At 47.0% G+C, this 13254-nt stretch overlaps 1 protein-coding gene across 2 annotated transcripts in view; it reads right to left on the minus strand.

The window, feature by feature from the left end:
- TRIP4 (thyroid hormone receptor interactor 4) overlaps positions 1-13254 on the minus strand; it is a 191179-nt gene that overhangs the window by 146699 nt on the left and 31226 nt on the right. The window contains exons 10-12 of one of the 2 annotated variants that reach the window (XM_073652834.1): positions 11390-11514; positions 8839-8930; positions 6708-8123 (exon numbers count right to left, since the gene is read on the minus strand). In XM_073652834.1, coding sequence (XP_073508935.1) covers positions 8118-8123; positions 8839-8930; positions 11390-11514 — 223 coding nt within the window. In that variant the 3' untranslated portion in view covers positions 6708-8117. Of the gene's footprint in view, positions 1-6707; positions 8124-8838; positions 8931-11389; positions 11515-13254 lie in introns of those variants that run through there. The other variant, XM_073652833.1, reaches the window with a different exon arrangement.

A 13254-nucleotide genomic window follows, 5' to 3' on the forward strand; every position in this document is an offset into this window, starting at 1 on the left:
CAGCCCAACTCCAACCCCAGCCCAACTCCAACCCCAGCCCAACTCCAACCCCAGCCCAACTCCAACCCCAGCCCAACCCCAGCCCAACTCCAACCCCAGCCCAACTCCAACCCCAGCCCAACTCCAACCCCAGCCCAACTCCAACCCCAGCTCCAACCCCAGCCCAACTCCAACCCCAGCCCAACTCCAACCCCAGCCCAACTCCAACCCCAGCCCAACTCCAACCCCAGCCCAACTCCAACCCCAGCCCAACTCCAACCCCAGCCCAACCCCAGCCCAACTCCAACCCCAGCCCAACTCCAACCCCAGCCCAACCCCAGCCCAACTCCAACCCCAGCCCAACTCCAACCCCAGCCCAACCCCAGCCCAACTCCAACCCCAGCCCAACTCCAACCCCAGCCCAACTCCAACCCCAGCCCAACTCCAACCCCAGCCCAACCCCAGCCCAACTCCAACCCCAGCCCAACTCCAACCCCAGCCCAACCCCAGCCCAACTCCAACCCCAGCCCAACTCCAACCCCACTCCAACCCCAGCCCAACTCCAACCCCAGCCCAACTCCAACCCCAGCCCCAGCCCAACTCCAACCCCAGCCCAACCCCAGCCCAACTCCAACCCCAGCCCAACCCCAAGCCCAACTCCAACCCCAGCCCAACTCCAACCCCAGCCCAACCCCAACCCCAGCCCAACCCCAAGCCCAACTCCAACCCCAGCCCAACCCCAGCCCAACTCCAACCCCAGCCCAACTCCAACCCCAGCCCAACCCCAGCCCAACTCCAACCCCAGCCCAACTCCAAGCCCAACTCCAACCCCAGCCCAACTCCAACCCCAGCCCAACCCCAACCCCAGCCCAACCCCAAGCCCAACTCCAACCCCAGCCCAACCCCAGCCCAACTCCAACCCCAGCCCAACTCCAACCCCAGCCCAACCCCAGCCCAACTCCAACCCCAGCCCAACTCCAACCCCAGCCCAACTCCAACCCCAGCCCAACTCCAACCCCAGCCCAACTCCAACCCCAGCCCAACTCCAACCCAACTCCAACCCCAGCCCAACTCCAACCCCAGCCCAACTCCAACCCCAGCCCCACCCCAGCCCAACCCCAGCCCAACTCCAACCCCAGCCCAACCCCAGCCCAACTCCAACCCCAGCCCAACTCCAACCCCAGCCCAACTCCAACCCCAGCCCAACTCCAACCCCAGCCCAACCCCAGCCCAACTCCAACCCCAGCCCAACTCCAACCCCAGCCCAACCCCAGCCCAACTCCAACCCCAGCCCAACTCCAACCCCAGCCCAACTCCAACCCCAGCCCAACTCCAACCCCAGCCCAACTCCAACCCCAGCCCAACTCCAACCCCAGCCCAACTCCAACCCCAGCCCAACTCCAACCCCAGCCCAACTCCAACCCCAGCCCAACTCCAACCCCAGCCCAACTCCAACCCCAGCCCAACTCCAACCCCAGCCCAACCCCAGCCCAACTCCAACCCCAGCCCAACTCCAACCCCAGCCCAACCCCAGCCCAACCCCAACCCCAGCCCAACTCCAACCCCAGCCCAACTCCAACCCCAGCCCAACTCCAACCCCAGCCCAACTCCAACCCCAGCCCAACTCCAACCCCAGCCCAACTCCAACCCCAGCTCCAACCCCAGCCCAACCCCACCCCCAGCCCAACTCCAACCCCAGCCCAACTCCAACCCCAGCCCAACTCCAACCCCAGCCCAACTCCAACCCCAGCCCAACTCCAACCCCAGCCCAACTCCAACCCCAGCCCAACTCCAACCCCAGCCCAACTCCAACCCCAGCCCAACTCCAACCCCAGCCCAACTCCAACCCCAGCCCAACTCCACCCCCAGCCCAACTCCAACCCCAGCCCAACTCCAACCCCAGCCCAACTCCAACCCCAGCCCAACTCCAACCCCAGCCCAACTCCAACCCCAGCCCAACTCCAACCCCAGCCCAACTCCAACCCCAGCCCAACTCCAACCCCAGCCCAACTCCAACCCCAGCCCAACTCCAACCCCAGCCCAACTCCAACCCCAGCCCAACTCCAACCCCAGCCCAACTCCAACCCAACTCCAACCCCAGCTCCAACCCCACCCCCAGCCCAACTCCACCCCCAGCCCAACTCCACCCCCAGCCCAACTCCAACCCCAGCCCAACTCCACCCCCAGCCCAACTCCACCCCCAGCCCAACTCCACCCCCAGCCCAACTCCAGCCCCAGCCCAACTCCAGCCCCAGCCCAACTCCAGCCCCAGCCCAACTCCAGCCCCAGCCCAACTCCAGCCCCAGCCCAACTCCAGCCCCAGCCCAACTCCAGCCCCAGCCCAACTCCAGCCCCAGCCCAACTCCAGCCCCAGCCCAACTCCAGCCCCAGCCCAACTCCAGCCCCAGCCCAACTCCAGCCCCAGCCCAACTCCAGCCCCAGCCCAACTCCAGCCCCAGCCCAACTCCAGCCCCAGCCCAACTTCAACCCAACCCCAGCCCAACTCCAACCCCAGCCCAACTCCAACCCCAGCCCAACTCCAACCCCAGCCCCAACCCCAACCCAACTTCAACCCAACCCCAGCCCAACTCCAACCCCAGCCCAACCCCAGCCCAACTCCAACCCCAGCCCAACTCCAACCCCAGCCCAACTCCAACCCCAGCCCAACTCCAACCCCAGCCCAACTCCAACCCCAGCCCAACTCCAACCCCAGCCCAACTCCAACCCCAGCCCAACTCCAACCCCAGCCCAACTCCAACCCCAGCCCAACTCCAACCCCAGCCCAACTCCAACCCCAGCCCAACTCCAACCCCAGCCCAACTCCAGCCCCAACCCAACTCCAACCCCAGCCCAACTCCAACCCAACTCCAACCCCAGCCCAACTCCAACCCCAGCCCAACTCCAACCCAACTCCAACCCCAGCCCAACTCCAACCCCAGCCCAACTCCAACCCCAGCCCAACTCCAACCCCAGCCCAACTCCAACCCCAGCCCAACTCCAGCCCCAGCCCAACCCCAGCCCAACCCCAGCCCAACCCCAGCCCAACTCCAACCCCAGCCCAACTCCAACCCCAGCCCAACTCCAACCCCAGCCCAACTCCAACCCCAGCCCAACTCCAACCCCAGCCCAACTCCAACCCCAGCCCAACTCCAACCCCAGCCCAACTCCAACCCCAGCCCAACTCCAACCCCAGCCCAACTCCAACCCCAGCCCAACTCCAACCCCAGCCCAACTCCAACCCCAGCCCAACTCCAACCCCAGCCCAACTCCAACCCCAGCCCAACTCCAACCCCAGCCCAACTCCAACCCCAGCCCAACTCCAACCCCAGCCCAACTCCAACCCCAGCCCAACTCCAACCCCAGCCCAACTCCAACCCCAGCCCAACTCCAACCCCAGCCCAACTCCAACCCCAGCCCAACTCCAACCCCAGCCCAACTCCAACCCCAGCCCAACTCCAACCCCAGCCCAACTCCAGCCCAACTCCAACCCAACTCCAACCCCAGCCCAACTCCAACCCCAGCCCAACTCCAACCCCAGCCCAACTCCAACCCCAGCCCAACTCCAACCCCAGCCCAACTCCAACCCCAGCGTTTATTTATGCCGTTCCTCATGCGGTATAAGAGATTAGATGACTATTATTCGGGTCAGTGCAACTACAGAGATAACAGAATCATATCGGGTTTTTATGATTGACAGCTGTGACACTAAAAGACGCATTTTTTTTTGGAAAATCTAGTTTTTGCATAGCCATATTTTGAGAGCTAAAATGTTTCCATATTTTGGCCGACAGTCATGTGACGGCTTGCTTTTTGCGGGATGAGTTGACGTTTTTGGTTGGTGCCATTTTCAGATCACTTTCTATTCCGATTTTTAGGAGGCAGAATAAACAAAAATCAACAATTCAGGATTTTTTTTAATTTTTTTTTATTCTGTTCCGCGTGTGGTAAAATTGATAAGGTAGCTTTATTCTTTGTCAGTACGTTTACAGCGGTACCACATTTATATTGTTTTTCTATGTTTTGGTGCTTTTACAAAAGCAATTTTCTAGAAAAAAAATGTTTGCATCGCTTTATTCTGAGAGCTATAACTTTTTTATTTTTAGGGTGATTGAGCTGTATGGCGGCTTGTTTTTTGCGGGACAAGATGATGTTTTCAGCGGTACCATTTTTATTTATATATTAGTCTTTTTGATCGAGTGTTATTCTATTTTTTGTTTGGCGGTATGATGATAAAGCATTGTTTTTGGCTTCGTTTTTTTTTTTTACCGTGTTCACTGAAGGGGTTAATTAGTGGGACCATTTTATAAGTAAGGTCGTTCCGGATGCAGCGATATACCAAATAGGTGTACTTTTATTGTTGGTTTGTTTTTCATAATATTTATTGATGGGTACATTATATTTATATTTTTACAATTTTTATTTTTTCACTTTGACTTTTTTTTTTAACTTTGTCCCACTATGGGACTTTCACTTTTTTTCATTCTGATCGCCTGCATAGCACAGTAATGGAGCACCATCCCTGTTCTATGCAGGCTGTCAGCACTGCACAGGGAGAAGATAGATATTTTGGTCATGCGCAGTGCATGACCAAACTTACTGCTGTCTGGTGACCCGGATGTTGTAATGATGACATCGGGTCGTCATGGGAACATCCGGGAAGCCACGGCAAACAGCGCTGGAGGCCGGAAGAGGAGGTGAGTATTGTGATCACCTCCCTTTGCCACCGCAATGCTGCGGTCGACTTCGATCACAGCACTGCAGGGGTTAATGTGCCGGGAGTGGTGCGGGACAGCTCCCTGCACATAGTACGGGGTGTCAGCTGTGACAATCAGCTGACACCCGGCGGCGATCGCGCCCGCACAGCCTTTGTGCGGGTGCGATCGCAAATACGTATTAATATGTATCAGGCTCTTAAAGTCCAGGGCGCAGATACGTATTAATACGTCTTGGCCTTTAAAGGGGTTTAGTGCAAAAATGCATACAAAAAATATATAGATAAGTCTATAGCATCCCTATCCAAGCTAATCAGGCCCTATGATAACGGCTATAAAAAAATACCCTGCCTGTCAGCGGAGATTGGCACCCTAGGTTAAGATGGCGAAATGGCGCCCCCGCTCTTCGGCAGATCTCCCTCTCTGGCCCTACTACTATGTTGCATCACAATTCAATGCAACCTCCTCAATTAGGGAAAGAAAATAGAATATGAAAAAATAAAAGACTTCTCAGATGAACATTTATGACTTCGTACCACCGTTAATCAGCTGTTTCAAAAGGTTGCATGTGCCACAACCCATTCAATGTTTTCACCGGCCTATACAACTGCATACAGTTTATTTAGGAATGGCAGTGTTAGATTTTGCACCATGGTCCCATTGAAGTAAATGGGACAATATTGCAATACCCTGCACAGTAATTTTATTTTAGCCCTGCAAAAAATGTACTTCGTTACTGAGTTTTCACCCTACAAAGACGTATTAAGGATGTTTAAGATACATCCTGGCTATTACTGGCCATATCTCAGACTGGAGCGAAGGCAGACTCAGCAGAGAAGCTCAGCTTTAGGGCGCGCTCACACTGGCGTAGATTCGCTCATGCGAGATGATCGGGCCGATTATGCTAATGACACTGTCAGAGTGTGATCCGAGTGTGACCCCGATTCTCTTGCATGAGAGAATCGCAGCACAGGTGTGGAAAAGATGGAGAACTTAAATACTCCATTGTCTGTGCGCGTACATTGGACTACACTCAGGGTGCGTGTGATCTGAATATCGAAGCCACTAGCAGCATGCCGCTATTGATTTTTTTTTTTTAAGGCCAAAGTGGCATGAGAATATAATCGCAGATCAGTACTGCCCCATAGTATAACATTGGGCCGAATGCTATCCAATAAAACATCGGATAGCACTCAGCCGTTTTCGATGCCATACATACATGGGGTTTCAGCCAGAAAAAGTCAATTTTTTTTTTTTTTTCTTACTTGTCATTGGTGTGCAATCCAATTTTTTGCCCCAGCTATCATTTACAGTATTTCAATGCATCCGTAGAAATCAGAATGATATACTGTGGTATCCGATATTTTTTGCGCCACCGTACACTTGAATGGCTGATTTACGGAAGAAACTAATGCATGGTGCGATTTTTTTTCACATGCTTGTGTTTGGTTAAAAAAAAAAAAAAAAAAAAAAAAAAAAAAAAAATTCATTCATCTATACTGCCTCATTGAACAACATTGGTCTGAGTGCAATCTGGTTTTTTTTTTTTCTTTTAACAGACAGCACTTGGACCAAAAATATGGTAGTGTACACGAGCCTTTAAAGTGAAAGCTACCAGTGTGCGGCAACTTGCTCTCCAGATTCCCATAAGATATCCAGGGACAGTTAGCACAGTGGCTCATAGTCCACTTAAAGTACCAGTCAAAACAGAGAAATAAAAAAAAAAAAAAAAGATGTGCACTGTCAGGATTCTCCGATCCTGGTGGCGACACTTGAGCAGGCATGTGACTAAATCGGAATACTCCCGCCACATTCCAACTAGACGTGCACAGCCTCGCATAATTAACTTGTATTGAACAAGGCCACGCACTTCTGGACAGAATGTAGCTGGAAGCATGCATATCACATACTAGCAGTCACAAGACTGCCTAGTTTTGCAGCCGGCACCAGAGAAACCTCACAGTGGACAATGCGAGTGCTGTGAGGATTCACAAAGTGGGAAATCTGGACAACCCCTTTATGTTCAATCTGTTTCATTAAACATTTTACAAACAAGTATTATATGAAAAATGATAAAATATAGAATCATAGAAAATATCTAGTATTCAAAATGAGAATACCACTTTTAACAGTAAGCCAAACATACCACGGTAGACAATAACAGTAAACATATGGCAAACACCAACAAGGTATTAAAGAAAGTACCCTTTATATTATGTAGAAGATATAGGATAAGAAGAAGAGGGAAAGAAAGACCAGGGTAAAAGAATAAAAGAAAAGGGGGAACAAGAAGGGGTTATGGATGAAGAGGGAGGGGTCCTTAAAGTCATGTATATATTAATGCGCAAATTGTTATGTAACTGTAAAAATCAGCGGAACAAATTATGGAAATCAGGCAAGTCCTGAAATAAAATCCATCCACTCCAAATCCTTCTAAATTTTTTGTTTGTCCATTGCAGTCTGCAGACAGCTCCTCCATTCTCCACAGATTGACCATTTCCTTATACCAGTCTAATGTGTCAGGGGTAATGTAAGTTTCCAAAACCGCGGGATTACCATTCGTGCGGCTGTTAGACGAAACCGAAGAATCTCTCTTTTCTGAGTTCCTATTGAAGGTGGTAAAATTGACAGAAGAGCTATTTGAAAGGACCTTACTACACGGTTTCCTGTGATTCATTGATAACTGTCAAAAACCTTCGCCCAGAATGGCTTGATCTTAGAGCGCTCCCACCAAATGTGAATCATATAGCCCACCTCCCACTCATCTCCAACATACCTCTGAAACTGTTGGATATATTGTGTGTAGTTTAGAAGGGTAATGATACCATCTCCTAAGTATTTTATAGTTCTTCTCTTGTGCAATCCCAGCGCTAGCAAGTTTATGGGTGAAGAGAAACCCCCTCTCCCATTCCGGAGGAGACAAGCTTATCCCCACTCTCTCTCCCATGCCTGTTGAAATGTTAACTTCTCTGCTTCACCCTCTCTGCTCAATCCCCCATAAATCACTGATCTAGCTTGTAGCGGCTTATTTTCTTGCAAGAACAATTTCTCAAAAAAGGTGAAGTTTGAAATCTAAATGTTATCAAAATTATGTGCCACTAGGAAGGATTGTAATTGCAAGTATTCAAACCACCTAATTTTCTCATTTGGAAACAGCCTGTTGGACAACCCCTTTAAAACTTCATATCTGTATCTTACTTTAAATTATCACGGTCTCCCTTTAAGATATCACGGTCTGGGTCATGACTATAGTGGCAATTATCGTCTTATTTTAAAGTTGAGAATTACTGCTGGAGCGATGATCCAGACAGATTCAGCCTGATAAAATGCCCCCCCCTGACTTCAGCCGGTGGGAGGACAAGAGGAGGGCAGCAGAGGAGCAGGAGAGTGACAATGTGTTTTCTTCTCCTGACCCTAAGTTGTGTATCACACCTGAAAAGTTAAGAAGAAAAAAAAAAAATGTAAAAAAAACCCACAAAGAAATAACCTCTTTACCTTTTAAAACGCATCTTGTTTGTTGTACATTTAGTCCGATTTGTGGACACCATGGTATTCATTGAATCCCTGGTGTGTGTATGCATAAGAGTCCAGTGGGTGGGACCTATGCAGTGATTGACAGCTACCTCTGCATGTACATTTACACAGGGAAGACTTGTCAGCTCACTGACTAGGACAACCCACTGGACTCGCATGCATACAAACGTCAGGGATTTCAATGAAAAAAAACAAAAAAAAAATAAGACTTTATGAACCTTTTCACACAAAAATGTAGGAGATATACAGGGTATATGGATGCACTTAATTCCCCATATTTTATCAAGATGTAATTTACATATTCAAGCCATATTTTGTGTCTCCAGTTCTGTCTAAAAAAACATTACACAACATAGCATAAGAAATAAACCAAAGACTAAAGCAAAATACACAAATACCTAAAAGAAAAAGGATAAATCGCACAGTGCATAAGAATAATGATAAATAAAGGGTATTTAGTTAACATACATTTTGATCAAAATAATGTAAAAGCCATCCCGCAACGTCACGGTAACACTTATGGGACAGTCCTAACATTTTGAAAGCACATAAATTTACGTTTCAGTTCAGACTCCCAGGTTTTTTCTTTATAGCATAAGAAATAGTAGCTCACCTGTTCCTTAAATTGCTCATGTGGCAGGCAGTCTACTACTTCCACACAGCCCAGCAGACAGGAGGTCGGGTAATCCTTTGGAAATTTAACATCTACAAATATAAAAATATTTACTTATGCTGCGAAATCCAAACATTTTATTTACACATTAAAAAACCAGTGTAATCAGAGCAAAAACAGTCTGAAGCCCATCACCTACCCCGTATACAATAAATAGGAAAATGCTAATTTTTTATACGAGGATTTCCACACAAAGATTGAAAAAGGCTCTATGGTTGTAAAATAAGGCAGGCTTTACTATTTTCTCTCTCAGGCCACGGCCCCACTATCAGTGTTCGGTCAGTATTTTTTCTCAGGAGTGGGAGCCAAAACCAGGAGTGGGTGATAAATGCAGGAATTGGTGACTTGTTTCTATTATACCTTTTCTCTGATTGTTCCTCACCTGGTTTTGGCTCCCACTCTTGAGAACAAAGACTGACTGAATACTGATCAAATACTGATAGTGGGGCCGTGGCCTTAAGCTGCATTTACACTGAAAGCGAATCATGAACGAGTGTTCTTAAAAGGGTTTACCGCTGGTTGGTCAGTGATAACAGATACTTACTTTTTAAATCAGCAAAGTGACAGCCAATATGGCTGTATTTATATAGCTGTACTTGGGCCTCTAGGGCAGACCATGACAAATTGCGGCCCACAGACCACATCCAGGCCGATTGGCTGTTTCAGTCGGGCCTGTGGACCAATACAGCTGAAGGGCTGAAAACAGTGGCCCATAGGCCACACCATGCCCTCTGCTGCTTGCATCCAGAGATCACAGATGGCGGACAGAGCGTTTGGCTCCTTCTTACTCCATTTAGCGCGTGCGACAGACAGGAGACGTGAAGACGTAACTTAATCGCGTCTACTATGTGGAGAGTAAGTGCACCGGAGACCGGAGGGAACAGGAGTAAGGAGAGTATGTGTTTTTTTATATGTGAATGGGATGTGTTCCTGTATATAGGATGCCATGTCAAGCTATGTGGGGGCTCACACTGTGTATAGGGGGCTATATGAGGGCTCACAGTGTACATAGAGCGCTATGCGGGGTTAAAAATATGTAGGGATCTATTGTAAAGGCTCATGCTGCATATAGGGGAACTGTGTGGGGGCTCATATTGTATATAGGGGCTATGTGAGGGCTAATACTGTATTTAGAGGGCTGTGTGGGGTCATATGGAATATAAGGGGGTGTTAACATACTTAATTCTGCTCAATATTAAGTGATACAATTAATATCTATAAAATAAATTATTAATTTTGAGCAGAATTAATTTCAGCTTATTGGTTCGGCCCTCCACAACAGTCATGGTCTCATGTTGCCCCTCGGGAACATGAATTGCCCACCTCTGCTCTAGGGGGTTGGTACACTTAGTGACAGTATCATGATGGTTCAATTAGCCCAGGTGAACTCATCCAGCTGCCATGGCAGAAAGCAAAAATCTTGTCACCAGTACAAAGTTCCAATAAATAAAGTCAGGGACACAATGAAAGCAACTTTCCAAAAATGCCACAGTTAGACACATACTTGTTACTGGTGTCAATATAGACTTACTGCATAGTTATTGTACAGAAGGCTACTGTCAAAAATGCCCTATTCACCGCCATCCTGGTGTCACAAATGTCCTTCATATAAAATCCAAAGGCTTAATATGCAAGGTATTTGAAGGTCATTTTGATGAACTATGCCATATTAAAAAGGATGCCTAAGATGACACAGTTTCCCTTCTGACCATTAATTATGCATTATTTGAATGCAATCTCCATGAATATTTTACTATGTTACCATTTTGTTAGATAATATAAAATTAAAAAGTACTCCACACAACTTGAAGTCACAAATCATAAAAGGAGAAATAATTTTAACATAATTCACACGGCAGCAGCCTGAAGAAACATAGCTCCCGAGACCTGTACATCAACTGACAGAGGTGCTGTATCGTGAGCACATGTACAGGAGCTGCTGGAGAAGGGCTGTGACAGGAGAAGAAATAAATCTCCTCGACTGACTGAGCACAGGGGTCTGACACGGGAGAAAACAGCCTTTGCGCCCAGTCAGCCGAGATGATTTATTTCTTCTGATGTGTCAGCAGTTTTCCCCGGAAGTTCACCAGTATGTGTGCTTAAAATACAGATTCTCTTTCATAGGAGACATGTCTCGGGCACACTGCTTCTTCAGAATGCAGACATGTTACTAGGACGGGCTGCCTTGGAATTACGTGATGAATTACATTCTTGGAGAAACCCTTTAATCTACATTGCCTGAGCATAGGCACAACTCCCGTCAAAAAGATCTAAAAAATACCATTGAACTCAAAGGCAAATTTTTCAAGGCCTCAAATAATGGATGTTATGGTGGATCCACATTGTCTGTTCGCTGTACGACCTGGGATACGTATCAATGTCAGACACATCCATGTGTTTTGTAATGCATCTCTCTCTGTCCCTAATAAGTTGAGCTCCCTGAAGTGATGTTAATAAAGCTTTAAGTTTTCAGAAGATTTGCCAAATCAACCTTTGTGAAATAGCACTCGGTATGATGCCTCTAGCTCCGAGATCTCCTGTGGGGAAGGATTTTTAGCTGCAGCTGCTATCCACAGACGGCCTCTATGAGCACTGTACCATGATCTGCCTTCTACCCTGAAAAAGAAAGCAGGGGGAAACATAAGGAACAGTCTGATCCAACAAATATGGAACTGCAGTCACATGTCACACCGACAAAATCACGTTATTACACTTATCAGCAGGGGAAGCTGTACAAATAGTGCAGATCCAGCCAGAGATAAGGCTCAATCATGCGGAGAGATGTAGTAGGAGCACAATGCTACATACACAGGAACACAGCATCGTTACATCCTAATAATCCAGGAAGAATGTGCTAGATTTTAAAATGTAGGATTTTTCAGAGTTGTAAGAGTACAGTAATTTTGTAACTTGTGTTTTACAGTTTAATTTTTTAAAAATATTCAGTTATTGTGCATTATTTTCTCAAGACATACACAATGCCACTATAAAAAAAATCTGTCAGGTTGTAGTGTAGGCCTACTGTATCACATATATTAAAGCCACAGCATAAAAAAAAAAAAAAAAAAAAAAAAAAAAGTTATAGAAAATATTAAAATGTGACAATGCCACTGTGTATATGCAATTATTTAAAGGGGTTGTCCAGCCATAGGCCACAAGTTGTGAATCCTCACAGCCTGTGCACTGCTCGCTATCAGGATTCGCCGGGAACGGGCGGTCAGTAAATATAGTATATGTTGTGGCTATTGTGAAAATGAAAAGATCAGATTTCGTGCAAAACAGAAAAAAAGGAGAATATATCTTTCATATTGTGAGAAGTATCAGATTGTGATTGCATCTTTCGTATTGTGTGTTTTGATTAGGAAAGATTTTAGAAGAAGTAATGAAAGGAAACATGCACACCATAAAAAAAAACATGTTTAACTAAATGTGGATATTTTTTCCAGCTCTTGCAGGAAATTGGGCATGTTGAAATCCAACATGCCTGATGACCAATTCCTCCTCTTAACATCTGCTGTCAAGTGAGAGTCTGGTGACCCTCCTTATATAATTTATGGTTGTTTTAAAATGGTATGTTAGGATTACATTTATCTTTTAACGGATAATGAGATTACTGCTAATAAGTGATCTCTACAACAAACAGTCAAACTTAAAAACAGACCTCACGAAAAAAATACATACTTCAAAAAGTGGATTCTAACAATATGACATTGATTGATTATATATTCTCAAAAAGGGGTTTCCCTTTCAGATCATGCTCGGCTCCGGCTGCACTTTGTAAAATAACAGATCATGCTGTACTCCCCTCCCTGGGTCCACCACTCCTCCCTGGTCTCCGCCACTGCTCCTGGTGTCTGGCATTGTGAACCAGTGAACTGAGCGGGTCTGCTAGTGTAGACAGAACGCCCCCTTCGCTCACCGATTGGCTTCCGTGCTGCTGATGTGACGTCAGTGCTGGGAGCAGCGGTGGAGAATCACCAGTGGACCTGAGGAATTTAAGTACAGCAGGTTTGTTAAAAAATAAACTGCAGCCAGGGTAGAACATTACCTGAAAGGGAACAACCCCTTTACAAATTCTGTGGTAAGCATATATGAAATATTTACGGATTTTTTCTTGATAAGCAGTTTATGTCTCGGATGGGAGTAACCTTTTAACAGTTTAGCCCCCCCAAGGCTGTTTGCACCTTAATGACTAGGCCAATTTTTACAATTCTGACTAGTGTCACTTTATGGAGGTAATAGGACTGGCATTTATTTGTGAAAAAAAAAGGAAATTTAGCAAAACGATTGTAGTTGTAATGGTTTTTATTGTTGCTGTAATGGTTGTTAAAAGTTGACCAGCAATTACTCTTTTTT

Source organism: Phyllobates terribilis, unplaced genomic scaffold, assembly GCF_046119375.1.
Source record: "Phyllobates terribilis strain yellow unplaced genomic scaffold, ASM4611937v1 Scaffold_11__3_contigs__length_659146591, whole genome shotgun sequence".
Classification (NCBI taxonomy): domain Eukaryota; kingdom Metazoa; phylum Chordata; class Amphibia; order Anura; family Dendrobatidae; genus Phyllobates; species Phyllobates terribilis.